Source organism: Epinephelus fuscoguttatus, linkage group LG7 (genome assembly GCF_011397635.1).
Source record: "Epinephelus fuscoguttatus linkage group LG7, E.fuscoguttatus.final_Chr_v1".
NCBI lineage: Eukaryota > Metazoa > Chordata > Actinopteri > Perciformes > Serranidae > Epinephelus > Epinephelus fuscoguttatus.
Genome location: NC_064758.1, coordinates 30,423,970 through 30,447,641, shown reverse-complemented (window position 1 = coordinate 30,447,641; position 23,672 = coordinate 30,423,970). Strand labels below are relative to the sequence as shown.

The following is a 23,672-nucleotide window of genomic DNA, read 5'->3' as shown; positions in this document are numbered from 1 at the left end:
TTTGGATGACAGCCTTCGTTTTTTTCTTTTCAGTAATATATTGCAAAAGTCAAATGATACTTGATGCGGGAGATTTGCACAACATATAGTCTCCCTTAATTCTAACCTATGTTTAAGAGTTTCCTACACTGTATATAGTGGGTTTCACCGCCTGTACTTTTTTATCACTGACAAGCATGGCCAACTTTTCATGTTCCACAAAGCAAAGACAAACAATACAGCTGCAATGGTTAAATATTTCACATCTCCACGACACATTTGAACGGTTTCAGCACCCCGATTCTGCCAAGCTGTGAATTGTACAGTTTTCTTGTAGTTTATATTTGTACCTTTTTTTTTCCTTTTTTTGGACTGTTTAGAGGTGGTGGCGGTGGAGGGGTTGCTTTGATGTATATTATTCCATCAATTCGGTTTGAATTGGACTTTTATAGGATATTATGCAGAGTCTTCTGCTTTGGTGAAATACTTCCAGTAGTAAGAGATTTCTGTTCTCTGTCACTCGTATCTGGTTTTGTTCCACCTCCCCGGCTGCCAACTCATGGCGAGCAGAGGAAGGAATAACTATTCTAGGCGTATTCATTTGGATGCAGTGATCAGATGGAGGAGCTGAGATGCACAGAGGAGGAGGAGGAGGATGAGGAGGCGGCGGAGGAGTGTTGACAGCTCCTGCTCTGCTCATCTCACTTCTCTCTGGACAACATTGCCCCCTGGTGAATATGCTGTGATTGTCAAAGGCTTGTATTCAAACTGTGTGGGATTGCTTCTGCCTGCTGTATGTCCCACCGCATTACCCCACCCTACCCTGCTGCACTCTAATCACAGACTGTATGTTGAGAGAGAAATAAATATTATTTTGTGCTTGATGCTGTGTTGCATTGTATTTATTGCCTTTTTTCGAGGCTATAATCACATTAAAATTATGATAAAATAGAGTTAAAATAAAATAAAATGAAAGATAATAAAATTTATATTATATATAATTTATCCATTAATTTAAAAAGTTATTTTTTTAACGTATTGATGATGTTCAAGTGTTTGTATATGTATTTGAAAGGGGCACGCGCACTCTGAGGCCACACTCCACTCAACTCAGTCAGCAGACATCTTAGAAACAAAGCGGCAGATTCGTAACAGTCAACACGACACAACCCGTGTGAAAGCATTGGCTGTAAAATTAAAGATAAATTATTTAATAACCCCTCCAAACAGAATATCATTTATAAAGCCATGGGAACTCGGTTTAAACGCGAATACGAGTTTTATTTTATCTCCTGAAGCAAAGAAATAGACCCCGCTTTGTGTGGCGAATGTGTCGACCCGCGTCTGCGGCGTAACGTTACAGCAACGGTTGCCCCTTTTGTTCAACCGAGTTCCTGAATTATTCCCAACACAATGAAATGATCGGGATATTGTAGTGTTTTATAAACACATTTCACTGTACCTGCGCGTCCTGTAAGCCTCACCTGGGATTTTCTAATGAATTAAAAATCGATCTGCAGCCCGTCCGATCTGCTGTGAGGTTTCCGAAGCACGCAGTCTTGAGGAACGTGGAGTAGTAAGTGTTTATAACGTTAGTCCAGATCTGTAGCGTTTAGCGGTTGGAGGCTGGTTTGGTGGGAAATAGGGTCACATTTTGGCAATTAAACTGTAAATAAGGGTGTGATTTTTGTGGTAATTTCAGTATCCAACCTTAACCCACCGTACCCTGAAAACACGAAGTAGTAGAGCCCTGATGCAGAAGCATGTCTGGCTATTTTCCTCGCATTGCTCAATATTTCACAGTTATCTCACCACAGATAATGATAGTTAATTGTTTTATCGACTGTAGCTATTTATTAAAGTCATAAACCAGACCCCACATGCTGCAGTGTGTGTGTGTGTGGGGGGGGGGCACCCTCGTGAAATCAGATGTACTGTCATTTTGCTGCTCAGTATGCTCAGTATCAGAGATCCACAGGGTGAGGTCATTGGAGGGAAACACTGTAGATGGCTGAATGGTCAGATAAGTTACAGTCAGGCTACAGTGTGTGAAACTTCAATCACTCGAGTGTGTTATCTGTCGTTAATTATGATAGAACACCCCGCAGCGTTGAAGTAACACCCCTCTTTGTGTGGCTAACGCCTGCCCCTGTGTTACAGCTACACTTCAGCTCGCGAATTAAACTAACCTACTTATCGTTACCGAGCTGAATGAAACACCGAGCGTGGATTAAAATGAATTAACGGAAGCTAGCTGTGGCTAGTGTGTCACGTTAACCCGTGAGTAGTGTGTGTATTCTGTGTAGCTTTGCTGTTCGCACACTGAGCTGGTGTTGTTGTTTGCTAGCCGCAGTTAGCTTGCAGGCTAACAGCGTCAGGCTGCAATGTTTCATTGTTTGGGAGGGAAGCATCAGCAAACATGCTAAAGCTAACGTTAGCTCGGTTAGGAAGCACTATGGTTAATTTTTGGAGACTGAATTGTGGCTAGTGCTGAGGTGTTTTACTGAGGACTCATGGGCTGTAAACAAGCTTGGAGTTACTGTCAACTAGCCTCACTGTTGTGCCGTTTGCTTCACTGCACGTTAACCGGACATAAGTGCAGCTAGCAGGGAACAGAAGCAAAAATATTGACCTAACTTGCACCTGTTACTGGGAAACTAAACACAACAATTTGTTTCCTACTGGGAGTGAGGGACATGGTCACGTGACTGCACCATAACAGGTGCACAGTGCAGGCACTACTTGTCTAGACTGGTGTCTGCTGCCACAGTTCAGTGACAGTAGCCACTGTGTAAGTAATGTATTGTAATTAAATATCTGGAATTGATCCTCCCTTCTTGTCCCCCCTCTTTCAGATGTAAACTGGAGCAGCATCTGTCCCAGCAGTGGCTGTTGGCACAATGGGGCTGGACTTTGACGTGAAGACGTTCTGCCACAACCTGCGGGCCACCAAGCCCCCTTACGAGTGCCCTGTGGAGAGTTGCAGGAAGGTCTACAAGAGCTACAGCGGCATTGAGTATCACCTTTACCACTATGACCACGACAACCCAACTCCTGCACAGGCTGTGCCACAGAAGAAGAGAAAGGGACGACCTCCTCGTGCCTCATTGGCAGGGTCAGGGGATACGGACGATGGTGGAGGTAACGGAGGTGGAGGGCAGGGACATGGGGGGAACACACCTGGTAGCCCGAACCGCTCGGATCACTCTCACTCCCCAGGCAGAGAGACAATGACCTATGCTCAGGCACAGCGCATGGTGGAGCTGGAGATTCAAGGACGTATCCACCGCATTAGCATTTTTGAGAACATTGATGTGGTGTCAGAGGAAGACAGTGATGCGGAGGATGCTCCACCATCTGGTACTGGTGGCAGTGGCGGAGGGGTGTGTAACGGTAGTGATGGCGGAGCTGGAGGCAGCGAGGTGGGAGGTAGTGGCAAGGACCGGCCAGATATCCCATCTTCTAATGGGGGCAAATCCACCCCAAAGTCTGGGAAGCATAAGAGCAAAGAAAAGAAGAAGGACGGCTCATCTCATCATCACAGCGCTCAGTCTGGGCCTGCAGTCAAGCTCCCTGAGGCGGTGTTCAGAGAACTGGACCAAGAGAGACCTGATGCCCCTCCTCGGCCATCGTCTTACTATAGGTAATAACCTGGTTATTAAAAAAACATAGCAGGCATAAGAATGAGAAGCAGGATTGTTGTCAAATACATGGCAGGCATTTTAAAGACAATTTACAATGGGGTAGAGAATGTTTCTTCACAGGAAATAGATTTGGCGAGTGATTAATAAGTGAAACACCCATTCACACAGTCACTAGTTTGTGTCATCTATCAGGAAATTCTTTGACCTCAGATTCCACAAAACGTTCTGTCATTATTTCCTCTTTCTGCAGAAAGTTGCAGGTGCTGCCGAACCTAAACTCCCAAGTCATTACACTTCTTCTCTACCCATGTATTATTATGTAATAATATCATCTGTCCAACTATGGTGTGCAGGTATATCGATAAATCTGTAGAGGAGCTGGATGAGGAGGTAGAGTACGACATTGATGAGGAAGACTACATCTGGCTTGACATCATGAACGACAAGCGGCGGCGTGACGGTGTGACGCCCATCCCTCAGGAGGTCTTTGAGTACCTCATGGACCGCTTAGAGAAGGAGTCGTACTTTGAGAGCCACAACAAGGTAGCTGAACTTGGAAGCTGACGGAAAATGATCTTTGAACACTAACACATAAATAGAACGTGTCCAACTCGGATCTCTCCTTATCCTCTTTTCCGCCAGGCTGACCCCAGCACCCTAATCGATGAAGACGCTGTCTGCTGCATCTGCAACGATGGAGAGTGTCAGAACAGCAATGTGATCCTGTTCTGCGACATGTGTAACCTGGCAGTGCACCAAGAGTGCTACGGTGTGCCCTACATCCCAGAGGGCCAGTGGTTGTGTCGCCGCTGCCTGCAGTCGCCAAGTAGAGCTGTGGACTGTGCTCTCTGTCCCAACAAGGGCGGCGCTTTCAAACAGACGGACGATGCACGGTGGGCGCACGTGGTGTGTGCCCTTTGGATCCCAGAGGTAAATCCACACACCACTACATGCACTGTTAATCAGTCAGAGGCAGGCATGTCGCCAAGAAAACTAAGTGATGTACTGCTGTGGACAGAGGCAGCAAAAAATAAATAAGAGTGTAAGTGTATTGAGAATCTTTTCACCACTTTACCATGCCGCAGGCTGCCCTTTCAGAGGAAGGAAGCTGCTATGGCCTCATTCTGCTGCTCTGCTGCCTCGATCAGTTAGTTTGTGTTATTGTGTAACTTTGGTGAATTTTATATAACACTTTTAAACACCAAAGTCACAAAATAATAAACAAAATAACTGATGGAGGCAGCGGTAGAGCTGCAGCTCTTGTGTTGAGCAAGCTAAAATTACTGTTCCTCCCAGTGGAAGAGAGCAATATGAAGGCTTCAGTTCCCCACCAAAAACTGATATTGATTTTTCTAGGTGGCTTAAATATGTTTTGCTGCTGCCTCCATTCACAGCAGTATATTTCCCAGCTTCCATGGCGGTACCTTGTAACTGCTTCTCCACACTAGGAGCATGCTGACTGACATCTGCTGTATGTAATACACTGACTGTGGATAAGAACCTCGTACAACCCCACTTCAAAAAATCTGAACTATCCCTTTAATGCACAGTTTAGCATGGCTTCTTTCGTCTTGTTTTTACCATAACCGTTTTGTGTTTAATTTGCTGCCTCTCCTCAGGTCTGCTTCGCTAACACAGTCTTTCTGGAGCCCATCGACAGTATTGAACACATTCCTCCCGCGCGCTGGAAGCTCACCTGCTACATCTGCAAGCAGCGAGGTTCAGGAGCCTGCATCCAGTGTCACAAAGCCAACTGTTACACAGCCTTCCACGTCACCTGCGCCCAGCAGGCGGGCCTCTACATGAAAATGGAGCCTGTCAGAGAGACCGGGGCCAACGGCACCTCTTTCAGCGTCCGCAAGACGGCGTACTGCGACATCCACACGCCCCCGGGATCTGCTCGACCTTTGGGGGGAGTGGGCGGCGCCAGCATGGGTTCGTCTCACAGCGAAGGAGAGCTGGAAGAGGACGACGAGCCCAGCATTGGCCACGATGACGACTCCAAGGGGTGGAGCTCTGAGCGAGCCAAGAGGGCGAAGGCCAAGTCCAGGCTGAAGATGAAAAGAGCGAGGAAGATCTTAGCTGAGAGGAGAGCTGCTGCGCCTGTAGTGTCTGTGCCCTGCATACCTCCCCATAGGTATGTACACACTACATGTTTTACCTGTACTGTATGTGCTCCAATACGCACTTAAATCAGTTTATGTTTTTAAGGTAGAGTTAAATGAGTCTTTGTTTCCCTCCAGGTTGAGCAAAATCACCAGTAACTTGACAGTACCCAGGAAGAGCCAGTTCATGCAGCGGCTTCACAGCTACTGGACCCTGAAGAGGCAAAGTCGTAATGGCGTGCCTCTGCTGCGCCGGCTCCAAACCCACCTGCAGTCCCAACGGCATATTGACCCACTCCCACCACAACCTCAGTCCCAACTCCCTCCGGTGACCTGTGTGAATATTTACAAAAATGCAGCAACTGTGATTCTGTCCACGGTTCATTCAGTTGTCTAACATGTTTGTGCGTGTTGATGTTGCAGAGGGACAGCGAGGAGAAGCAGTCGGCTTTAAAGGAGCAGCTGAAGGCGTGGCAGAGACTGAGACATGACCTGGAGAGAGCTAGGCTGCTGGTGGAGCTCATCCGCAAGAGGGAAAAACTCAAAAGGGAGACAGTAAGACACAGATTAGTTTGTTTCTGTCGCAGATATCACAACACTAACACTGGCAATAGCACAATACTTCAACTACATAACAGTAAGTCAGTACTAAACTTACACAAAGCCAAATGGATGCTGTTCACCAAGGCTACTTATACTGGGTCTCATTCATGAAGTGTTCGTAGATCTGTGAGTAGATTTGCGCATAAAAACTTAGTATTAAAAATCTACACCGGATTCATGAACGCTGCAAAAAACTCGTATTTGATCATAGGCACGTGTGTATGTTCATGAATGCCAATCAAAGGTCTGATGGAGGTAACAGGTGCCGTTAACACTGTTATAAGGACCAATGAAAATGGTTCAACATGAATCTCGATGCAAAAAAATTCACATAAAAGTGTGTTGTTTGCCGGACAACAGTGTACAAGTCGAGCCCCTGCCCCTTCCTCTTCAGTATCCCTTGTGTCAGCTGGACGCAAATCAAGCGCCCTGCAGAGCAGCATCATGTCTTCCTCATCTGCAGTCATGGACAGCTACATAACCATAGTGCTTGCAGTGAGCCACGTCACTCTTTGTCTCTGTTGTTAAATTAAACCACTATTAACATATTTAATCAGTCTAATGTAGGCAATAACACACTGAAGATGGTCTGGCGTAAAACCACACCATCTCCCTCCAACTCTGGCAGATTCGGGTTCACCAGCTGTCCGGTGTGAGCAGAGACAGATGCCGCAATGCTTTCCCACATCCACCAGTCTTCTAAGACCAAAACCCAATTTGAAATAATGTTTATGTCTCCCACGTCGTGTCTCTGATAATTAAATCAAACAAAAATGACATGCAGTTTGGGGCTGCGCTGCGTAAAGATAGCAGAGGAGGAGTTGTTATTTTATTCATGCAGGGAACAGCGTTTTCAAGTTTTGTATTAAGTAGATTTAAATAACTCATTCAAGTTTTCTCTTGTCATAACGTACATGATATATTATGAACATATCAGAGCACAACAAGAATTAAACTGGTAGTTTTTAATAATGACAAGCAACATTTACGTGTAATATTTTATTTACACAGGCACTACGAGCAGTCAGAAGCAGGTATAGATTTTGCCAGTACTTAACGAAAAGATTGGAGCTGCTAACATATATATGAATGCAGAAATACATTTCCATTTCCCTCTGTGAACAGTTTACACACAAATTCATCCTGCTCACGTTTCATGAATGAGACCCGCTGATTCTTTCAATATTCATTCTGCAAACGGCACATCTACAGAGAGAGTCCCGCAGTATAAATACCTTGGTATCTGGCTGGACAACAGTCTTAATTTTAAGCACCATATTGAAATTCTGACTGCCAAAGTGAGGACAATACTTGGCTTCCTGCACAGAAATAAGAACTGTTTTCCTTTTGTACGTAGAAGTAGAACTGTAGAATCTGTATTTTTATCCGTTTTGGATTATGGGGATGTTTTATACAGAAAAGCTGCTGCATCTACACTGATATCACTGGATGCTGTCTATCACTCAGCCCTCAGGTTCATAACAGGTGATTCTTACAGCACCCATCACTGTCACCTTTACAGAAAGGTTGGCTGGCCACATTTGGCAGAGATGGGAACACCATTGGTCTTTGTTCATTTATAAAACGTTGATGCAGATGCTTCCACCCTATATTTCATCCCTTTAGCTCTGACCTCATATAATCGTGGTACTCACTCACAGAATAGGTTGTTGTTTCATGTTCCCTTAATCAGAACTGAACTAGGAAGAATGTCATTCTCTTACAGTGCTCCTTATACATGGAATAATGTGTGAAAACCTTAAACCTAGACACTCTGCTGCCCTTATGGTTGTCTAAATTCCTTATTTCTGATCTTGTTTTAATTGAGTGTAAATGCTTTGAACTATTCATCTGCACCTTAACATGTTTATCATCTTGTATTTCTATTTTTAGTGAGCATTTATTGCTATTGTTTGTTTTTTGTATTATTTAATTTCTCTTTTAGTTGATATGCATGTTGGGCCTTTGTTTATTGATTGTTTTTAATGTCTGTGTTCATGCTCGGCATCGTTGAAAATGAGGGTCTCCCTCAACTCATTTCTTGAGTCTTAAGTAAAGGTTCGAATGAATGAATGTTTTTCCCAGTGAGATATAAACGATAGTTGTTGGTGTGCAAGTCTTCTCTATAATTTAGACTTGCTTTGGTGCAGGCAATGACACACCATCTCCATAATTAGATAAAAGACTGTTTATACGATCTAAAAGCCATTTCAGCTGTTTCAGTAATATGTTTTCTATTTTTCTCCGTCCTTGCACTCTTAATTTATTTCAGTTTTTCTCAGCGGTTTATAATTTGCTTGTTGTGGTCTTGGTGGCGTGGAAGTGTTAAGTGCTTTTGTGGAGTGCTGACATCATTAGGAATCAGCTGCGAAAAAGCAATGCATTCATTAGCTGTTTTTTTTTTCCAGTCTGCATGAGAGCACACACCAGTTCATCAATCCACCAAGAAATATAAAATCTCTACACTTTCCTTCTGTATTGGCAGCTTGGCGCAGTCATATACGGGTTTTCTGGGAACATGCATACATTTAAAACACACAGACAAAGTTCTCACTGCACAGATTTATCAATGTTTGTTTACTCACTCAGCAGGTGTACATTGTTTAAAAACTGTGTGTGTTTTCAGATTAAAGTGCAGCAGATGGCGCTGGAGATGCAGCTGACGCCCTTCCTGGTGCTGTTGAGGAGTACGTTAGAACAGTTACAGGAGAGAGACACTAACAACTTTTTCACTGAGCCTGTACCGCTGGCAGAGGTAAGGGAACACACACACTCAGGTGGTTTGCATACTCACTTCAGCTATGTGTCCAGTGTCATTTGTTAAATCTGATCACATTGCCACATTTTTATTTGTCGCCTCCATTTATTTTAATTATTACACGATGTATATTCAATTTATATCGACCCTTCCTTCTTTATCTATTTGCCTTTTCTTTATAAGTAGTATTTTTATAATAATCTCATCAGGGAAAATTGGCTATGCTATTTATTTGTATAATACCCTGGGTCAGTGTCTTTGATACAACTCTTTAATTACAAATATGAGGGATCCTTGCCAAAAATGTTAGTGTGTTAATTTAGAAAACAAAATTACAGTATTGGTCAGGCTCTGATCCCAACCTGTGAGGCACATAGGGCTGGGCGACATGGACAAAAATTCATATCTCTGTATTTTCAGGTTGAATGGCGATACACATCCATTTTCAGTTGCAAGTCAAAGCCACATTTGAGATGTCACACACACTTTTATAAAAACAGACTGTGATCAAAATAAGATGCAAAGACAGGGATTTTTTTCCCCTGTTTGAAAATAAACAGCTGCACAAGTTGTAAATAAAAAAATAAAATAAAATAAGTAGCAGGGCTGTACATTAACTTTTTGCACATAGCACTGGAGCTACAGAGGTTTAAAGGTTTGCAGCACAGGACACAAAACTATAACATGAGTATAAAGGTGTCAAGTAGGCTTGAATCCATTGTAGGTTGGAACAAATGAAAATCTTTATAGGGGAGTTAAAAAAGTGCTATACTGCATGTGTGCTCACAGACTGATTTAGAATAGCATGTGAAACATATAGACCGATGTCACACTGTAGACTAATTAACAGACATTAAACAGAGGAGTGGCAATGTGTCTCTCTGAGTGTTGCTGGAGAACTTGTGAGTGTGTGAGTTGGATGGAGTGTGTGAGAGAGGAGAGATGAACACTGGTGTGGCTTTTCAGAAGAACAGCGTTATGCAGCTTCACCCTGTATCGATAAAAAGGGTGTTGTCTAGATCTATATCTTGCTTGAAAATATACCGACATATTCCACATAGCTGTTAAATCGCCCAGCCCTAATAGCACATTTCAGCAACAAGGCATTTCAGAGCGCTCAACGTAAAACATCAAAAACATGGAGACAAAGTACAATTCAAAAGAGTCATTAAAGAGCCAAAAGAATAGAAAATAAAAACAAGATAAAATAAAATTACATATTTTACACACTCACATCAACACTGAAAGTTCACTGTACGTAAATTTTATTAGAACGTGTGTGTCATTCCTCTACCTGATCTCTACCCTCTACCTTCCAGGTGCCAGACTACCTGGACCACATCGACACTCCAATGGACTTCCAGACCATGTGGACCCTGCTGGAGTCCCATCGCTACCTCACCTTCGAGGCCTTTGAGGCCGACTTTGGCCTCATCGTCAACAACTGCCTCAAGTATAACGCCAAGGACACGGTCTTCTACCGCGCCGCCCTCCGGCTCAGGGAGATGGGCGGGGCCGTCATGAGAACCGCCAGGCGGCAAGCTGAACGGATAGGCTTCGACTATGAGGCCGGCTTGCATCTCCCACGAGAGCCGAGCCCGGACAGCCAGCGCGACCAGGAGAGAGACAGGGAGAGGGAACGGGAACGGGAGCGGGAGCGAGAACGAGAGCGAGACAGGGAGAGGGAACGAGACCGGCCTTTGTCCTCGAATGAAGATGGTAAGTGAGTTTCTTTCACTCTGGTTGGGAGGTTTGTGGCAGCCAAAGCAATTTGTTCTCTAACACCAAAGTGAAAAAAAAATAGGTGAGAGGCAAAATATTTGAAATGATTTCTCTTTGGCAAAGAGAGTTTCTAGGTTGTGCAACCACATTTTGGTGGCCAATTGATACCTTGCGTTTGGAGACAAAACAGTATGTTCTAAAATTACACACTCGTTATTCAGGAACATTTGGCAGACTGGAAGCTTGATGAAAATTAATACTTCCTTAACACACAAATGTGAGTGAAATACTGGAGATTGTGAGAGACATGGGAGGAGGATGGGTGGATGGCACAAAGGGATAGAGGGGCAGACCGCGAGTCAGCACAGCAATTATAGAAAAGAAGTTGCTGGCAAGAAAATCTTTCGGCCTCAGGCACCCTAAGTTGGGCTCAGACTGCAGGAGCTTTGGGCCAGTTTATCCTCAATTCACCCCTCCCATCAATCAGAGGAGAAATCCAGTCTGGGACCTTGGTCGGCACCGATGTTTGATCCATATTATCTGGTAATGTGAGAGGTTTACAGATCCAGTCTTAAACCTCATCAAGGCTGCCGTGACGATTTCAAACATGCTTGCTGTTTCACGTGATGAGGTGATGCATTCATGCTCCCTCTGGCTGATATGATAATCTTAATAATATCCTGTCGCGTGCACCGTTATTTTCAAATCTTGTCGTGCATGCATGTTTTAGATTACAGAGAAAAACATATTTGAAGATTCTCCTCATGTGCATGATGCAACCCAGCTCAACAGTGCTCAATAAATATCCATAAAAAAGAAAATAATTCAAGTAAAAGCAAAATCTGAGACATAAAACAGTGCAGAAGTTAAGAAACTGTGTCGGGCACAAATATAGGTCCCCACTGATGGTCCTGGTCCTGGTCAGGTGGAGGCCTGATTGTAGAAACTATTTCCTTTTCGGCTTTTGTCTGTACGTACATTCTATGCATTGTTTTATAAATGACACCCCTGGTCAGGTCCTTACTGATATGAACCCCAAGAAACCTGAAGCTGTTGACTCTCGCCACTGTCGTCCCATTGATGGAAATGGAGGTCTACTATCAGCTGCTTAGTTTTCTGGACTTTGAGATGGAGGTTGTTGTCTTGGCACCAGGATGCCACGGCTCTGACTTCCTCTGTGTAGGTCTTCTTGTTGCCGATCAGGCAGATGGCTGTCGTCTTGTCAGAAAACATGATCACAGTGTTGGAGCTTTGTGTGGTCACGCAGTTGTTCGGAACAGGGAGTACAAGACAGGGTTGAGCACACAGCCCTGGGAAGGTTAAGTGTCGAGAGTCAGAGTGGAGGATGTGGTGGTGCATATCTGGATAGGCTCAAAAGGCTGTGTCTAGTTCCAGGTCGTTGAGCTTGATGGCTAGGTTGGGGGGCACCAACCTTACCTGGGGCCTGTATCACGAAGCGAGATCAACCTTTCTTGGGTTACTCAGACCTATCCTGGGTTGACTAACCCTAACAATGGCAATCAGGATAATCGGTATCACGATGCTGGATATCAACTCGGTAACACAACAGAGTGCCGTATGTGAGGGAAAAAAAAGTATTTCTCGTGAGGATCAGAGATTAATTCCACTAAAATATGAGGAGGACAAAAGCAACATTACAGAAAAGGCCAACACCATGGCAGCTGCAGGAGGAGGAAACATGCGTCGCAATGCATAACGGGATGAATAATGTTTAGTTTTAGTTTAGATTACTTTATTTGCACATAATGTTATAAACAGACAGTATAACATTTACAAGATTAAAAAAAGAAAAGTGGCGGAGAAGTTAGAAGCCACTAAAAGCTCATCAAAGAAATTCCCCTGTCAAAACATCAATGAAATCACATAATAGAGAAGGAAAAAAAAACGGGTGAGGAAAGAAGAAATAGAGGAGGAGAGAGGGAAAAATCAAGACAAAACAAGGTAGCAAATAAAATGATGTGTAGGTTAAATTACTCATCATTGGTTCAAGTAGCTACAGTACCTGTACCTGTACATTTGACACTGATCACACCCTTGAATCCCATGAAATCAATGCTGCGCAGATGAATTGCGTGTATTATCGTCTAACATCATTGCGTCTGATAAATTGGTCTTCTTTGTCATAACGTTATATATGCTACAATAAAGCTTAAAGCTGACGCCACAATTAAATCATATCAACACCAAATTGATAGTCTGAATAAAATCATCCTGATATTGAGCTGTGTTAGAAATTAACAGCTGCATGCGCAAAAATATACCTAGTCTCCCTCTTTAAAAAACAAAAAGGAAAATCCCTCAAACACCATGAAGTGTAGACATGATAGGCTACTTTCCACATTTCCGGCAGCAAAGCTGTCAATTAGGCCCATTATCTTTAACAGGGATCATTTCCTCCAACAAAACAAAATGTTGGCACTAATTAATGGTGCTTTTAAGTGTCCGCAAATGATCAGTGTCTTTCTTATGAAGGGGTGGGATGAAATTTCGACTTCTTTCCACTCCTTTTTGAACCATCTTTTCATTGTCTGTTGTTGTTGCATTCTTTTCTTTTTTAATGTTCAAAATAAACTTTCAAATCAAAATCAATCAAATGAATTAAACTTCCCATCATGACTGGGCTGCATTTCTGTCAGCGGAGTCATTTTTTTCCAAACAGCTGATTGGCCAGTGGGTGGTGCTTTTTATAGGATCAGATTCAACCCTGAACTTACCCTGCTCCGGAGCAGGATAGCCGTTCAGAGTAAGTTACCATGGTGATCTACCCCGATAAGAACTGAACCGGCTTCGTGAGACCGAAAACCCAGGGTTAACCCTGAAGTTACCTCGCTAAGACATTAACCCTGCTTCGTGATACAGGCCCCTGCAGTGGTGCTAAATGCTGAACTCTAGTCGATGAACAGCATTCTCACATGTGTACCTCTGGTCCAGGTGTGGGAGGGCAGTATGGAGGGCTAGGGTGATGGCATTGTCTGTAGATCTATTTGGCCTGTATGCAAACAGAAGTGTCAGGAAGAAAAGGGGTGATGAAGGATTTGACTAACTGCTCTGAGCACTTCATGATGGCGGAGGTGAGTTCTGGGTGGTAGTCTGGTAGTCAGGCAGAGGGCTTTGGTCCTTTTGACATGAGTCATGAGTCTAGTGGGGATCAAGTTTAAAAAGAAGGGAAAGGTTGTCGGGATATACAACAGTTTATCTTTCTACAAACAGTATGTGGAGTAAGAGGCCTAAAACAAATAGACTGCAGAGTAAGAAAAGAGTTTTGGCACAGTACTGCCTCTTGACCAATAGGTGGCTCATGACAATCATTCAGTTTCAAACTTCCTTTCTCTCTGTCTCTGAAGGTGTTTAACAGCCTCTGTATCCCTGCCTCTCACAGATCTGCTCCTGCCAGAGAACAGGCGACGGCTTCCACTGGAGGAGCAGCTGCATTACCTGCAGGCACGTCTCGATGAGGTCAGCTCGGGAAAGCACAGCATCGGCCAGTCTCGTAGAGCCAAAGCTCTGAGGAAGGAGATCAGCGTCATCAAGAGGAAGCTCGCGCACCAGCGGGAGGGAGGCTCCGGTATGGGGGGTCGGGAGTCTGTGGGAGGAGGAGAGCGGGGCTCCTCCCTGCCCCATCACCCGTCCTCGTCAGGACACCACGATGAGGGGGGAGAAAGCAGCAGCCAGGAGATTGGTGGGAAAGGTGTGTGTAGGAAGATGTACAGTATGCACAAAAATGATGATAGCCTTTAAAGTGACATCATAGACATTTGCTTGACTTTCTCTCTCGCCCCCTCAAGATCTGAGTGTGTCCTCGTCCGCCCTGGCTCCAGAAGTGGGCCGTCGCACATCTGTCCTCTTCTCCAAAAAGAACCAAAAAATGGCCGGACCCCCCAAAAGGCCGGGACGCCCCCCTAAGAACCGGGATGCTGGCTACGCTGGGGCGGGGTTGAGCCAAAGCCCCATCGGTCCCCCCCAGCTGCCCCTGCTGTCACCAAGCAGACAGAGGAAGAGGCCTCGCAGCCCCCGCAGCAGCTCCAGCTCTGACAGCGACAGTGATAACGACGACCTGCTCCCAGGTACAGTAGATCGCAAGGCATAATAAACCCCAACATACATTTTTGAGTCACACACACTGACTTCCCTCTTTCTCTTTTCATCAGGTTTGCCGAGTAATGGTTTCGATGGAGGAAACCAGCCAGTGACGGAGAGTTTCCGTGTTTACAGAAGTGAGTCTCGTCTCCCTCGTTCCAGCTCAGACTCTGAGTCCACAACCAGCAGCAGCAGCAGTGCAGCGTCTGACAGGACCAGGTGAGTAGTGCACACACATCATTTCATTGTTCGAATGTACAACACAGTGTGAGTGACTCCTAGCACTCTGTCAGCCCTATTTCCACGTTACAGGCAGCTCTTTCAAGCAAACAAGCTCAGATTAACCCAGACAGACAGAGTAAGCGATTATCAGGTGGCACATTCGCCATACCAACTTTATTAGGTGGATTTATGTCAGAGCAGTGGTTCTGTAAAGTCCTGTTGACACCAAAAGATTCAATACGACTTGAAACTTGTGACTACTTAAAATGCGCCGGTCTGCAACATTCTGAAAACCTCCTAGTTTACACCATTGCGACCAGACGAGTCGGTGTATCGCCTCGACAGCTACAACACTCTTGTTTTTGAGTTTTTTGAGTACGTGGGTGTGACATATGCACAAACAGCCAGCAGCAGTGACCCACTGCCCGACGCAACACACGGACTCTGACAGATGTGTCAAGAGCCGCAGGGATATAAATGAGACAGACTTGGGCTCGACACTGACAGAGGGCTGTTGTCAGAGAATGTAATGGCAAGCGAATACGCCGCCTGTTGACAGTGAGTAACTGACTTGACCAGCTGACTTTGCTACAAGCATATTGGCTGTTGAAACAGGCGACGTGTTTTACGTTCCAAAACCAGCCACTGCAGGTGACGCCATCAGCTGGCTTGAGTCGAGCGGAGACGGTCGTCCCTGCTGCAGCTTTTCTCTGCACCATTCTTTAAAGGTTTTGTCTCACTGCGGATTTTTCGTCTGAACTGGGCTTAAGCCTGTTGAGGAGTTGACTTGAAATTTCTTTATTAACGGGATAAACCCCTTGAGATGCGACATCTCGTTTGCGAGGGGGTCCCCTCGGGTTCTTCTGCCAGTGACTCTCTGGAGTTTTGTCATGTTGCTAGGCAGCCAGCAGAGACTCCAGGAAGTCACCACACCTGGTCGCTGGTCAGTAAAGCCCCGTTTCCATTGAGTTCAGTTCAGTTTCATTTTTTCCATTTCCACTGTGAGAAGTTGTGGATGATACCAACGGAACTGTCCGTACCATTCCGATTTTTGGTCCCCCCTCTGTTGGGGTACCTAGCACACAGATCTGGTACTAAAAGGTGGAGCTGTGAACACTGCAGTCCATTGATTGGTTAGTAGCTCAGGACAGAGTTCTGGCTGGTTTTGTAACCACTGTTCATACCGTGGCAAGTCTTATGTTAGTAAACTGTAACTATAAAATTAGGTGATGTAATCTGAGGAGAAAAAAAAACTTCACTGGGCCGACAGCCGGCAACTTTTAAGGTGGAACATTTACTTGTAATGTTACTTAATGAGTTGAGACTTAACCACATGAATCCATCAGCACACCTTAAATTTCAATATGACAACTTTGTCTGTTACTTTCTTCCAACGTTTAAGAATATATATATAGATCAGTTTCGACTGGGTTATGTGAACTGCGTATATTCTAATCCTCTGAGGAAAAAAAAGCATTGCCGAGCATTTTTCCTGTGGAGTCCAGCCGGTTGAGCTTGCCTGAGAAGGACTAAATGCACAAACCTACTATTTTTAAATATCCCATTGAGAGAGACTCTCACTGCAGCCTGTCTTATTTTGTTCTGAAAATGTTGGCATGTGGCCTCGTTCTGTGGACGATAAACGAGGTGCAGACGTTCCATCTACAGTGAGTGCTAGCTGGAGCAGTGAGTTTCAACAACCCCGCCCACATTTCAGGGTACTGTTTGTGGTGGAAACGCTAGGGTCTAGGTACCATGTCTGAAGGGTTACTTCTGGTTTCAAAGGTGCCATACCGAAAGTGTTTGGTGAACGTGGCTTAAGAAACAGTTCCAGCATGCAACTCCTGTAAAACGGCAACTCGTCATTTTGTCATGATTGTTTACGTACAGATTATGAAACCAATATACAGAGTTCTAATTACTGAGCTTTTAAGGCGCTGGTAGGTATTTTCAACAACTCAGCTGATTTCTCCTGTGACTCACGATTTCTTCATGCTACACTAAGATAGTTTACAGTTAATGGACAGATAGAAGATGTCAAACTCTTCCTTTGAAGTAGCTACAGATGATGCTGATATGTAATGTTGCAGTGTCAGCGTACCAGGCGTTACTGATTTTAGCAGCGCTAAACAGATAGCAGTATAAAACCACAAGAAATGAGCTCATCAGAATCCTCTTGTTTACCACAACAGTCAGCTTATCAACTACTGAAGCGTGGTTAGCTGTATTTTGTAGTAGTTGATAACATCTTTGACCTGTCAGATTGTGAAGGTGTCATAAAGTTCAACAGATCCTTATAGTCCTGTCTCTCTTCTCTCCTAGTACGACCCCGTCGAAGCAGGGCAGAGGAAAGGCGTCCTTCTCCCGCTCTGCCTTCCAGGAGGACAGCAGCGAGGAGACGTCGGGCACCGAAAATGATTCCTACTCAGTCGGAGGATCGCGGAGCGTTTCACATTGTAAGCATGCTTTCACATCGTCAAACCCTCCACCCCACCCACATCCACACACAGGCATCCATGTGTCAGCGCATACACAATTAGTTTCTATTTATGTCGACAGGCAGTGTCTTCTCAGAATGAATTGAATATTAATGTAGTGGAAAGTTCAGTAGAGGAACGCTGCAGTATCTTAGTATCTGTCCCAATCTCGTTATTAATCTCAGGTGATGTGACTCAGTGAGGAAACATTAGTAATGACGTTGTCACGATTCTGGTTTAGTCTTATTCACCAATTGAAGTGATATAAATAACTTGACATTTCTTAAAGGTTGATCTCTGACTTCTGTTTATTGCATTTGCCTAGAGCCCAATTTAAGGAAATGAAACATTGAATTTCCTTTTTTTTCTTTACACTTTCATTCAATCCACACCAAGAGAAATAAAACTTCCCATTTATTCCACCAAATAGATGTAAGCGATAGCACATAACTAACAAAAGTGCAGCATTTCTGCAAAGTGACACCGTGGAAAGATATTATAATATGCAGTGACAGGACATGGCTACTTATTTGTTTACCTGTGGTTTATGAAGTCCTTCCACTTTCGGTGTCCCCCATGGGATGTTATTTTTGAAAAAATATCTACAGTAGTTAATGAAGCGAGACAAGTCATTTTTTGATCCTGTTTGATTTTTGTCATGAATTACACGTTTTGACAATTTAAAATATAATTCAGCAAATCAAAAAAGTACTGTTTAGCTTGATGTAAAATCCCTCAATGAATATATCCCTTGACTCGCACAATGTAGTCACCCAAACCAGCTAGCTATCTTAATAACTAAACCATGGTATACACACAAATATTACGCTATCTTACCTGATGTTTTTATCCAGTGACTCCTGATCTGTTTATAAGCCAGTAAGCGAAAGATGTAGGGCTGCCCCCAACTAAGAATTTCCCTAGTCGACCAATAGTCGTCCTCATGTTTACGATATTAATTTAATTATCAAACTATATTTTTTGGGTGGGGCAACACAATGGTTTGAGCTGAAGGTGTGAGAAAGAATAGTATCAGTAACATTGTTAACACTGTGCTACACAGAGAAATACAAAACCGTACTAATGAACCTTCATTAATATAGGCCTATATTTTATCTACAAGTGCACGTCACACACTGAGCGAGCCGCCTGTTAATGACGCTGTAGGCAAAGCAGTAATGATTGTGCTAAGTGGCTAATGGGCATGTAGCTACTTCCATGTTTCAGATGATACGTCGTGTTTGTAGTCGACCAATGAAGATGAGTTTACATATCACCTTGGGTTCGTCCTTCACCTTCTCAAAATGATCCCACACTTTGGATTTCCTGCCCGACATGTTATTAACTAGCCCGTGGAATAACCGCAGGTACCAGCCCTGGAAATTAGGGGCCGTACACATGCCATGTCTTTAACTGCCTGGAAATGTGAGGTCAGGCGCTGGGCGCTACTCTTGTGCCTTTTCTGTGCCAGCTGTAAGAGCGCGACGGCAGCCATCATCTAAGGTTACTAAGCAACCTTAGCAAGCATAGTATAGCCTACCTGAAATCCTGAGTGCAGAGCGGATCCTCTTCCAGGAGCTGTTGATGAGTGTGTAGGCCTATTGTCCGTGGGAAAGATGTAAAGCTCTGGGTAGCCCTGCACTAACATGATCAACTTCTCCGTATTTATCAGACTGAATATTTACAGAAGAAGGGAAAGATATCTGTCGGCTATGATTGGTTTGTAACCTGACTCCTGTCTGACTGCTGAGCGTGGCCTCTTCCTGTGTCTGTCCTTTCACATTAAATTCCCACATGGTCCAGTCATACAGGTTTTGATTTATTTTAACAAGTTCCGGCTCCTAATAGAGTTTCAGAACAGTACATCCAGCTATGAAACACACAGGCATCGTAGCTTTAGTGAGAGACCCAATTATGTCACCCATGCAACTCGTGTTGTCAAATTACGTATGAACTATGACTTTCTTGACTTGTGCATACTTTTCCCATGGTGGTCCACTGAAAGGGAGGGACGTCACTTCTCTGTTGTTTGCTTTAAATATTCAAAAGCCCAAAGCTACTGAAAGTTAAAGCTGAGAATCACTCGTGAGCAGCATAGGTGCACAGAAAACATTATCAACATTAGACGTAAGCATGGCAGCTGCTGTTGTTTATTTTCTATGAATTTGACAGGAAATTCATAAATGATGAAAACAAAATGCAGATAGATAGATAGATAGATAGATAGATCAGTTTTCACCATGAGTTAAATTTTCAAACTCAAGCGCCGACCAAGATCATTTGTTTTGGCATCCAACCCAGCTCTCGTCCAATCTTGTTGGAACTAGAGCTTCACATTTCACAGGAAAAGGGTGTATCTTGATGTTGCACAATGGTGACTCTCCTCCTGTTCCTTCCCGTCAGTGGTTCGAGGTCGGGCCAGGTCAGGATGCTGGATGACCTCTGATGACTATTCTTCTCTGGAAGCTCTGGACCTGGTGTGGGCCAAGTGCAGAGGCTATCCTTCGTATCCTGCTCTGGTGAGACACAAGTGGACACTGCAGATTGCAAAGACAGAGTCAGGACAGTGTGCAGGTTAATGACGGCATCTCTGACCTTCTTCTTGCCACCTGCAGATTATTGACCCCAAGATGCCCAGGGAGGGGGTGTTCCACCGGGGTGTCCCGATCCCTGTCCCCCCTTTGGATGTGCTGAAACTAGGGGAGCAGATGACCCAGGAGGCCAGGGAGCACCTGTTCCTGGTCCTCTTCTTTGACAACAAGAGAACATGGTCAGTGCATGCACTCGTTTCATCTCAGTTTTTCTCTTCTTTGTTTGTTCTCACTGACCGTCTATTTTTATTTCCCAAAATGATGAGTACAGTAAAACAGCAGCCGCCAGCAAAGTAGGCTTCTGCTGTTACTGGATGTCTGCATACAAGTTAGTCTGAGGCAGTGGTTCAAAAGGAAACTGATCTCCTTTTCTGAAGTGCGAGACGGCAGAACGTTTAGCAGAAATAGGGCAAACGTGGTTTTTGAGAACAGAAGAGGACGGAAAAAAACAGGTCACCGCGTGCTTCGCAATCACATGCTCAATGTTTGCTTTTAAGTTTGAAGAAAAACAATGTTTGAGGAACATGATGACAGCAGTCACTCTTAACCGCCTTGATGATCCTGTTGAGAGGGCAGTCAGACGTTTAACCGCTTTCAGGTTGTGCTCTCTAAAGTGCCCAAAGTCACAAGTGCCAGGTGCCACATGAAATAATTCAGCCTGTAATTAGCTTTTGCTGCATGTTTCACTGTATATTAAAGGGACAGTTCAGCCCAAATAAAAAAAAAAAATACTTAGGTTTCCTGTTACCCGTAGAGCTATTTATAAATCTTGACTGTTTTGATGTGAGTTGCAGAGTTTGGGAGATATCAGCCGTAGAGATGTCTGCCTTCTCTCCAATATAATGGAACTGGATGGCACTGATTGTGGTGCTCAAAGTGTCAAAACATAGATGTGAAAAACAGCAATGTCTCTTTCCAGAAATCATGACCCAGTTACTCAAGATGTATCACAGACCTTGTTGTGAGCAGTTTCATGTAGGAACCATTTCTTTCTATCAACCTACACCTGCCAACCGTATTGCCAAGCAGAAGGAAGTGTGCATCTACTCACGGATGAAAGGCTTGTGATAGTGTAAGATATAAAAATGAATGGTGTATACCTCAGCTGAGCTGTAAAGTTAGTTAGCTCAGTGGTGCTAGGAGAGCTAGCAGTAGATGCATATTTCCTTCTGCATGGTGATGCAGTTGACGGGTGTAGTTTGGTAGAAAGAAAATAGTTCCTATATGAAACTGCTCACAACAAGGTCTGTGGATTATCTTGAGTAACAAGGTCGTGATTTCTTGAAAGAGACATTGCTGTTGAGTTTTTCAAACTACAGGTAAGGAGAAAAAATGTATTTTTAATTTTGGGGGAACTGTTCCTTTAAATGTGCTGTGACTCTATTTGATTGGAAATTATTTAACACTCCAGTGTGTGTTTGTGTGTATCCAGGCAGTGGCTGCCGCGCTCCAAGCTGGTGCCGCTCGGGGTGGACCAGGAGCTGGACAAGGAGAAGATGCTGGAGGGCAGGAAATCCAACATCCGCAAGTCAGTGCAGGTGGCCTACCACCGCGCCATGCAGCACCGCAGCAAGGTGCAGGGAGACCCCAGCAGCGAGACCAGTGACAGCGACTGAGCACACAGACACAGACACACACCTTACGTCCATGCAGGTGTTGTGGAGTATACGTTTCTCTATCGAGAGCCCAGCCCTCCGTCACAGAACACAACAAACAGTGCCAGTAGCATAGAGTGGGGGGAAGAAATCCACTACATCGGCCCCTGAGACACACACACACACACATCATGCACACTAAGCCGTATTTAATCTGACATGTAAAATATTGTATTTAAGAGAATTGAAAAAAATTGAATTAATAATGATGGAAAAATATGCTATGTTCAGAGTCACCAATCAAAGTGTTCCTCGTATGTGGTAGATATGTTTAATAACAAATGAGATGATGGTTTACAGAATCAGAAAACGAACACAGTGTTACACTATGATGCATACACAGCTCTGCCTCTCCCTGGCATCGTCACACGTGTCATTTTACATCTCAACAGGGAAACGCTTGTAGTGTACATTAAGTGCACACACTGGGTACGGCTGCAAAGGCCATCGCCCCAACACATCTTCACATCCGTCGCCCACCTCTTCAGAAAAAAACAAACAAAAAAAAACAGTCCTGGTGCTAGTGTCCAGTCATTTGTCAGCAGAGCACAACGAGAGACTGTTGCAGCCTGAACCAACGTCAATGTTATTTATTCTGCTTACTCCTTATCAAGGTCCACAAGCTCCTTTTATCATGGACTACTTCTAATCACTCCTGCTACACAAGACATCATTGTGTGGTCCTTTCTTTTTTTTTTTTTTTTTGTCTGTCACTCTGTGTTCATCATGTCTCCAGTTTTTACGGTTTTGTTAACATACGTCTGTCACACAGGCCGCTGGTTATGAATAATGAGGACTAAACTGAAACACATGATCGCCTCACTGTCTGTCTTAGTCTCAGGCTGATGGCTTTAGAACTTTTATATATACAGATTGCATAAAGATAGAAGTTTAATAAAAAATAATTGAGTTTTTTAACCTTGTGGGTTGCCTTGTGGTCACTGTGTGTCTGAGAGTGGACTGTGTTTGTTCACCCTGTAGGTTTTTGTCATGTGTAAGATGTCAAGTTAAGTTCAGATTCCTATCAGCTAATTACCTCTTTGCAAGGAAATTAAATATGACTGTTCAGGATAAGAGTTTCTTTGGAAGGATTGTAGACACTGCAGGGAAAGGTTTTTATGGTGTTTGGCGGCTTAAATGGTTAAGTTAACTTCCTCTTTTATTATAACGTTACACTGAATGTGTCCTGACACCTTGAAGCCTGACTCAACCACAGCCTTTTCTTCACCATACTTAAAGGAAATAAAGCTACAGTTGGCAACTTTTATGAAAATAACTTTCTGCCATATTTGCTGAAACTGTTAATAGACGCAGAAGTAAATGAGACAGAGACAGTGCACAACATGTCACACAAGGGGAAAACAAACAGCACCACATTGTGCAACCAAGGGCTGAAATGCTAACAAAATGCCTGTAGCTGGCTAAAAACATAAGATTTCAATATGTCAAAGGATTATTTTAGCACCCTGTGTCTACCAGAGATGATAAGCTGTATTGACAAACAATATTGTCGGGCTTTTTTAGGCCCAATCCTAAGACACCCCCCCCCTCTTGTTCACTACCACTTAACCCTTGCCCACAACCCCTTGGCCCTTGAAATGAAGCAACAAGGGGTAGGGGTTGAAATCTTTCCCTAGGAAATGGGACACCACTCACTATGTCACCGCGTCAGTTACATTCACACATACGTAACTATTTTAAATAGGAAGCCGTGAACCATTTACATTTCAAACCGGCATCTACAATGGATTCTCCAGTTGAGTTCATCGTACCGATCACGTTTGCTGTATTCATCATGCTTCGTTTGATGAACGACAG

The 23,672-nt window shown here is 44.0% G+C and overlaps 1 protein-coding gene across 2 annotated transcripts; it reads left to right on the top strand.

Annotated features, from left to right (window-relative positions):
• The first annotated feature begins 1,322 nt into the window (after positions 1-1,322).
• brpf1 (bromodomain and PHD finger containing, 1) lies at positions 1,323-22,752 on the top strand. 2 transcript variants are annotated; one of them, XM_049582048.1, is made up of 16 exons: positions 1,323-1,555; positions 2,835-3,622; positions 3,977-4,166; positions 4,266-4,553; positions 5,243-5,760; positions 5,867-6,056; positions 6,152-6,283; positions 8,958-9,086; positions 10,409-10,808; positions 14,212-14,520; positions 14,618-14,896; positions 14,981-15,128; positions 17,454-17,587; positions 20,012-20,127; positions 20,224-20,378; positions 21,632-22,752. In XM_049582048.1, the coding sequence occupies exons 2-16, from the start codon at positions 2,880-2,882 to the stop codon at positions 21,813-21,815; spliced, it is 3,915 nt and encodes a 1,304-aa protein (XP_049438005.1). In that variant the 5' UTR covers positions 1,323-1,555; positions 2,835-2,879; the 3' UTR covers positions 21,816-22,752. The 2 variants fall into 2 exon arrangements, with proteins under 2 accessions (XP_049438005.1, XP_049438006.1); XM_049582049.1 differs by lacking the exon at positions 1,323-1,555 and adding an exon at positions 2,104-2,259.
• The last annotated feature ends 920 nt before the right edge of the window (positions 22,753-23,672 follow it).